Here is an 8382-nt window from a genome sequence, read left to right on the forward strand (position 1 = left end):
GAGGAACACAGACATCACTAGGGGGCATTTGAGGAAACACAACACTGGGGGTGACACACAGCACTCAAAACTTCAGCACCAGAGAGCGGGTGCAGGGCATAGGCATCACTATGGGGGGGCCCAGGACATCACTGGGAGGGGACTGGGGGCATGGACAGCACTTGCAGAGCACAGCATTGCAGGGAACACAACACTGAGGGTGACACACATTACACAGAGCTTCACACAGTACTGGAGGAGGCACACAGCATCGGAGAGCGGGCACACAGAGCTGGAGAGCCGGCGCTGGGCACAGACATCACTAGGGGAGGCACAGGCATCACTAGGGGGGCGCACAGACATCATTAGGGGTGGCACAGACAGAACTGGGCAGCCATAGGCATCAGTAGCAGGGCACAGATATCAATGAGGGGCAGAGGGCATCACTATGGGGGGCACAGGCATCACTATGGGGAGGCACTGCGATCCATATGGGGGGCACAGGCATCCATGGGGGGTACGGATAGCAGTTGCGGAGCACAGAAATCACAGCACTCGGAGCTGCACACAGCGCCAGTGAACGGGCGCAGGGCACACAGCGCCTGAGACTGGGTCACAGCACCAGAGAGCGAGCGCTGGGCATACAGCGCCGGAGACCAGGTACACAGCACCAGAGAGCAGGCGCAGGGCACACAGCCCCGAAGACCGAGTACACAGCGCCGGAGAGCGGGCGCAGGGCACACAGTGCTGGAGAACGGGTACACAGCGCCGGAGAGCGGGCCAGAGTGTGGGCCAGAAGCGCAGAGCGCTAAACCCGCCCACAAAGTAAGTCCAGTGCACTCTGGTACTGGCCAGTGAGAGAGCTCAGTGGTACACGCAAACAGTGCATGTAGGGATTTAAAGGGCCGGCGACCAGCAAGAGTGTGCAAAGCAGTAATCAAAGCTGGCTACTTTGAAGAACCTAGAATATAAGACATATTTTCAGTTGTTTCACGCTTTTTTGTTAAGTATTTCATTCCACATGTTTTAATTCATAGTTTTGATGCCTTCAATGGGAATCTAAAACCCATTGGATGGGAAGGTGTGCAGACTTTTGGTCTGTACTGTGTATATATATATATATATATATATATATATAATATATATATATATATATACATATACATACATACATAATAGCTGTTGCACTCTTTGTTTTATCTTTATCCTCAGTGAAACTCTATTGCAGCTGGTTATTCCTCATCTACATAGATGGATATTGTTGGATGGTGATCCGAAAAGCAAGCACTTGGGCAGTTTACCGTTTATTGAAATTTGTAGCTGTTCTTGAGACTTTTCTTTTGTATGCAGTTCATAGCTTAGCTGTCTGACCAATTCTGCTGTCTGGCAGCGATTGCTGAACATTCAGAGTGCTTACAAGCACTTTTCTGTTCAGCTTGTAAACACTTTTTTTTAAAGCTTGCTGGGCTCGCTGGAGAAAGCTGTTAGCTCCTAATCCTGGTCAGCTTCTGCAAAGTGTTTACAAGCTAGACAGCAATGGCAGTCAGTCTCCTAAATAACAAGCTGTCACAAAAAGTGTTATCTCAAGAAGGATTGCATATTGTAATAAACAATAAATAACAAAATAATCCAACAACAGTCATCTTTGGGAAGAACCATTTAAATATATTTAAAAACCAGTAGCTACAATTGAAATGATGCTCCTTTTCTCCAGATGGCTTATATGACCACACAACACCCACAGAACTTATATACTTCCTAAACATAGGAAAAAGTAGTGTATAAAGGATCCATAGCAATTGTCAAACTGGTACGCCCCTCTTTTTTATTTGTGAAAGGACCTGGGGTCTGTATCTTTCTGCATTCTTTCTACAACTTTTTGGCCAATTTCCCCATCAATTGTTTGCTTACAATGCAGTTATTGTATAGAGGGGAATTGTATATAAGTTTTTAACACCTAAAGCATGGGGACTGGATCAATCATGGGTAACTAGGCACCGCCTCTCAAAGAGCCTTATTGTCTTTATGGTACAGTCATATAAAAAAGTTTGGGCACCCCTATTAATGTTAACCTTTTTTCTTTATAACAATTTGGGTTTTTGCAACAGCTATTTCAGTTTCATATATCTAATAACTGATGGACTGAGTAATAGTTATGGATTAAAATGAGGTTTATTGTACTAACAGAAAATGTGCAATCCGCATTTAAACAAAATTTGACTGGTGCAAAAGTATGGGCACCTCAACATAAAAGTGACATTAATATTTTGAAGATCCTCCTTTTGCAAAAATAACAGCCTCTAGTGGCTTCCTGTAGCTTTTAATGAGTTCCTGGATCCTGGATGAAGGTATATTTGACCATTCCTGTTTACAAAACAATTCCAGTTCAGTTAAGTTTGATGGTCGCTGAGCATGGACAGCACGCTTCAAATCATCCCACAGATGTTCAATGATATTCAGGTCTGAGGACTGGGATGGCCATTCCAGAACATTGTAATTGTTCCTCTGCATGAATGCCTGAGTAGATTTGGAGCGGTGTTTTGGATCATTGTCTTGCTGAAATATCCATCCTCTGCGTAACTTCAACTTGTCACTGATTCTTGCACATTATTGTCAAGAATCTGCTGATACTGAGTTGAATCCATGCGACCCTCAACTTTAACAAGACTCCCGGTTCCAGCATTGGCCACACAGCCCCAAAGCATGATGGAACCTCCACCAAATTTTACTGTGGGTAGCAAGTGCTTTTCTTGGAATGCCGTGTTTTTTTGCCTCCATGCATAACGCCTTTTTGTATGACCAAACAACTCAATCTTTGTTTCATCAGTCCACAGGACCTTCTTCCAAAATGTAACTGGCTTGTCCAAATGTGCTTTTGCATACCTCAGGCGACTCTGTTTGTGGCGTGCTTGCAGAAACGGCTTCTTTCACATCACTCTCCCATACAGCTTCTCCTTGTGCAACGTGCGCTGTATTGTTGCCCGATGCACAGTGACACCATCTGCAGCAAGATGATGCTGCAGGTCTTTGGAGGTGGTCTGTGGATTGTCCTTGACTGTTCTCACCATTCTTTTTCTCTGCCTTTCTGATATTTTTCTTGGCCTGCCACTTCTGGGCTTAACAAGAACTGTACCTGTGTTCTTCCATTTCCTTACTATGTTCCTCACAGTGGAAACTGACAGTTTAAATCTGAGACAACTTTTTGTATCCTTCCCCTGAACAACTATGTTGAATAATCTTTGTTTTCATATAATTTGAGAGTTGTTTTGAGGAGCCCATGATGCCACTCTTCATAGGAGATTCAAATAGGAGAACAACTTGCAAGTGGCCACCTTAAATACCTTTTCTCATGATTGGATACACCTGCCTATGAAGTTCAAAGCTCAATGAGGTTACAAAACCAATTTAGTGGTTTAGTAAGTCAGTAAAAAGTAGTTAAAAGTGTTCAAATCAAGAAATTGATAAGGGTGCCCATACTTTTGCACCTGTCAAATTTTGTTTAAATGCGGATTGCACATTTTCTGTTCAATAAACCTCATTTCAATCCAGAAATATTACTCAGTCCATCAGTTATTAGATATATGAAACTGAAATAGCTGTTGCAAAAACCCAAATTGTTATAAAGAAAAAAGGTTAACATTAATAGGGGTGCCCAAACTATTTCATATGACTGTACATATATGCATGTTGTAGGGGAGTAGATAAATCTAATATAGATTTTACATTGCCTTGGTAAAATTGTAGCACCTGCACTGCAGAGAAAGAGCTTGGTTCTTTTTCATTTTGCTAAGCCAAGCTGTGTCCCAACCTATCCATGAGGGAGGTATTCCTCTACAACATTCTTTATGAACATGTACAAATGTGTTTTACAATCTTCTCTAGTGGTATACTTTTATCAAATAAAGTTAACTAATGTCGTAAAAAAAATCTTTATTTTATAAAAAAAAACAACAATAAAATATATATAGTACTGTACTGACAAATCAGTTCTGTTAATTTTTACCAGTCCACAGATGAGAAGGTTGATTCATTTTGTACGATCAGTATACAGTAAACGATCCTGAAGACATGTCAAAAAAATCTGAAAAAGCCTTTTGACTTACAATTTTAAATATAGAAGCATGTGTATATAAAATAAAAACAATAGAATAAAAAAAGAAAAACTAATATTAACAAAACCAATTATTTTGGCTTAGCAACTTGACCCTTGCACCATCGAGAAGAAGAATGAGCACAGTGAGCTCCATGAGTTTCCACAGTACTCCTTGGCTAATCTTTGCTTCTCAAGTACATCTGCATCCTCCACACACTCCTGTGTTGGGTTAGTTGATGGTTTAGACCCTACTGGCACACTAGGCGGAAGGTAACTTAGGTGTGCCACTGGTGGCCCTTTCTTGCATTCCTTAGACTTAAGGGCAGCTTTTTGATCCTGGCAAATATTCTTCAGCTTTCTCAGAGCCCGAGTGATTTGCTTCCAGTAAGTCTTTGGATTTGCAACATAGTTTGGACATGCTGTGGGATTTCCTCCATAGGCGCAGGATAGTTTTGTTTCCCCTTTTAAACATTCAACATTTAAAGCCACCGTCTCAGTCCCAGTAACAGACCAGATGCATTCTGCTTTATCTTTACTGACAAATTTTCCTTGAAGTGAAACTTTCCCTCCTTTGGATCCTCTCGGTTTCTCGCCATCACGAGTGGGAGATTTGGGGTTTTCTTCTCTACCTGCTCCTCTCTGCCTGTTATTTTTTCCTTCTCTGTGCTTATTTCCTTCCACCAGGAAAACTTGGAAGAAGAGAAGAGTCGCCACAGTAAGCAGGGCAAACGTCAGCTTCATGATGTGCTGTTGATGAAAAATAAAGGATGACATAGTTAATATAAATGGTAGAAAGGATATTTGATGCAAGAGCTGAAGAATCGAAAACATTACAGGATTAATTAGAAAGTTTGCACATGGCCGATGGAAATTTACAGGGGGACTCCAATCAAAAACCAACTTCTTTTTATGATTAGAGATGAGCGGGGACTTGTTGAGGTTTGGTTCGGCGGGTTCAGCCAGACTTTAGAATCACAGAATCATAGAATCATAAAATGGTAGAGTTGGAAGGGACCTCAAGGGGCATCGGGTTCCATCCCCTGTGAGTTTAGGTTTTCTTATATAAACCCAGCTGAATGTTTATCCAGCTTATGCTTGAAGATTTCCATTGATGGAGAACTCACCACCTCCAATGGCCGCCTGTTCCACTCTCTAACTGCCCTCACTGTCAGAAAGTTTATCCTAATATCTAATCTGAATCTTCTTCTTTGGATAAAGTTCACTTTGGGACCTGGACTTGACCAAACACTGCAAGTGGCTTACACTGGGCTGAGCACTAAGCATATCCAAGCACAACAATGCTCGCATGAGTGGTGTTCATACCTAAAGCACCCGAACTCCGAATCCGAACTCTGTTTTTTTTGTTAAATCTGTATTTGGTACGAACACCAAATGCCGAACCTTGGGTTCGATCATCTCTAATATATAATATACGTAAAAAGATCTCCATAATTAATTTCAAGAATAAAAGGGCTTTCTATATATGGGTCTTATACACTTGTGCATGCTAGTTTTATGTCATGTATAACAGTGGACCATTTTTCAGCAATTTACTGGTTTAATTTTTATTCCTTCATATTCTGTGTGTCCCTTATTATTTAATATGTAAAATCAGATGGAGGATTCTCAATCATTTTGTTGAACCGGATGGTGAAAAACAGGCACCATACCTACACAGTATTGTACTCTTTTGTGGATCAATTAACTTTAATGGGCGTTGTTCTCTGCAAATTGCACCAGATTTTACTATGTGGACCAGATAAGAAAAATCTCAATAGAATTTAATTTATTTGGGTGCTGTTTGTGTAAAAAACATATATATATTTTTTTTAATTAACCAAACACACACCCTATTAGAACTGCATATAACTATTAGTGTTAATTTAAAATAATATTCTTAGTTTTCTTGGAATTTTGTGTAACTCTTTTTGGCTTTTCATTCTGAAAATCACTTGTGTCCAAATTAAAACTGCACCAATTTCTTAAATGTATTTAATATATTTAAGAAAATTATTGTAACTGGACTTTACCCCCGACAAGTCTGATGAGTTAAATTGTCACTGATATAGTTTTAAGCTAGGGCTACCTGGGTCATGCGGTTTTATAATCGCCCACACATTACATTAATATTGTCGACCGGATCATGCGCTTTTATAATCACCCACCCATTTTTGCAACCTATCGCTGTTGCCCCATATTGCTGAGATGGTGCTTATAGAATAAAGGTGAATGAATTAACTGTGTGCTGTGACATAATGTGCCAGGATAATAATCCATTGAATTGCACTTTACAAGGGATTCAATGTGGTTGACATCTATTTGAAGTGTGACTCAAGCAAGGGAAAGTTGAATCATGCAATGACTTGAATCATTTCATAATCCTGTCCCTGGACTACGTGAGGACCTATTACTTCTACTCACTTGCCTGCTTTAATAACTTTCTCATTAAAATAATAACTTTGGGACATTTTTTCTTAGAATTCTACGCTTAGTTCTTCCTCCATTGTTCTCCTTAGAAACATATAAATAAAAATACAACTGGAAGTAATTAATTTTCTTGTCTGCGGGGTGTGTCACGTCACAGTTAAATACTATCAGCACTGATGGGACAACGTTGGACTATATAGCCACACACCTAGCTGTGCTATCAATGTATTCCTTGCTTTCTAGGAGAAATAACAGAGGAACAATGCAAAGATCTAAGAAAAGATGGTTCACATTTGTTATTCGATGGGGAATACAAACATTTACTAAAATAGATTTGTCGGGAAAGGAGACAGATCAACTTTAATAGAACAGCTCAAGGAAAACTAAAGTTATGTCTAGTACAAAAACCCAAGGGGCAGGTACATGACTTAGAGATTAGGAGAAAATTACAAAAACCCCTGTATGTGCAGCTCCCTCCCAGGTTAACAGGGATTAAGAGAACAGAGAATCCCTGTATGTGCAGCACCCTCTCAGGGATAACATCATAGAGTATAATTTTTTCCCCTTTAACCCTCTTATTTCACCTCCAATTTTTATGAGTGGTCTCAATCAATTCATGTTGGGACAATATCATAAAATGCAACTTTTAATAATCGGGGCAAATACTTGATTCTTAATGGGTGTTTAGTAGGGATGATCGAATATCAAAATATTCGCCTTCGCGAATATCCGACGAATAGGTCGACGCTATGTGAATATTCGATGCGCAATGTAAATCTATGTGAAGCACGAATAATTGTTATTTGGGTTTCCCATAGACTTACATTGCGCATGGAATATTCGTGAATAGTCGAATAGCGGCGACCTATTTGTCGAATATTCGCAAAGGCGAATGTTTGTGGTATTCGATCATCCCTAGTAGTTAGACATCTGGATGTCAAGCAATAGGTTTTTTTGGGTTGTTTTTTTTTTTTTTTTTAAATAACCAATTAATTTTTATATCATACAGGCTATATTTTTCTTATTCATTATATGATAATATATTGTTCACTTGGTATATGGAGAAGAATGCCATGCTATCATGAAATGACTAGAGAAATATCTCATCACGCATACCTTGTGGTTTGAAGATTTCCTCTTTGGATGTCTTCTTCTGTTCCACTGTTTTGTCACATGTGTTGCTAGTTGTAAATGAGAGGTATTTATAAAGTGTAGAGGACACACCTAAGCTCAGGATTACGACACGGTCTTCCAATATTTGTTTCAATAGACTTATGGGACACACCTCCTGGATGTAGGCCAGTATAAGATGTGCTACCTGACAACCGTAAGGCTGGATTTCCTTTTGTTGTTTCATTGTTCTCTGCCAAAGAACCTGCTCTGCAATTACGGCCAGGAAGTCTTTCATGTCTCCATACTAGCATAAGCCCTCTTTTGGGCTCTTGCTGTAACGCAGGCATCCTCGCTATGTAGGAGAGCTGGTTTTCTTGTTCTGCACAGAATGTCTTTTTCTAATGTGTTTAGACTTGTCTTTTATTTTATTATTTTTTGTGTTGCTTTATCATTTATCAGACTTGGGGAGAATATATAGTCAGTTCATCCTGTTTCTCGTTCCTCTCAGAATTAAGATATTTCATGTGCGATCCTATATTACTTATATATTTATCCTTTGGCAGTGAAATATAGCTCTAATTCATTGCTACTTGCGCTGTCACCCTGGGCGCTTCTCATGACAACTCATGTTATCAATCTTACAATATTAATAGACGATATATAGAAGTTTTATTCAACATGATAATAATGTATATGTTTAACCCAGGGGCGGACACTGACAGCTTGGGGCCCCTGTGCAAGAAATTGTACCTGGCTCCCCCCTTTCATTT

The 8382-nt window shown here is 39.9% G+C and overlaps 1 protein-coding gene across 1 annotated transcript; it reads right to left on the bottom strand.

Moving 5' to 3' along the window:
* Positions 1-3892: 3892 nt before the first annotated feature.
* On the bottom strand, positions 3893-7709 carry FGFBP1 (fibroblast growth factor binding protein 1). The gene is made up of 2 exons (XM_075333568.1): positions 7616-7709; positions 3893-4819 (listed from the first exon to the last, which is right to left on the bottom strand). Exon 2 carries the CDS (start codon positions 4811-4813, stop codon positions 4172-4174), a length of 642 nt encoding a protein of 213 aa, XP_075189683.1. The 5' UTR covers positions 4814-4819; positions 7616-7709; the 3' UTR covers positions 3893-4171.
* Positions 7710-8382: the final 673 nt, after the last annotated feature.

This window comes from Anomaloglossus baeobatrachus, chromosome 1, assembly GCF_048569485.1.
Source record: "Anomaloglossus baeobatrachus isolate aAnoBae1 chromosome 1, aAnoBae1.hap1, whole genome shotgun sequence".
NCBI lineage: Eukaryota > Metazoa > Chordata > Amphibia > Anura > Aromobatidae > Anomaloglossus > Anomaloglossus baeobatrachus.

Excerpts from the sequence above, each read along its gene's own strand:
- FGFBP1 (XM_075333568.1), bottom strand. The coding sequence starts at position 4,813 with ATGAAGCTGACGTTTGCCCTGCTTACTGTGGCGACTCTTCTCTTCTTC.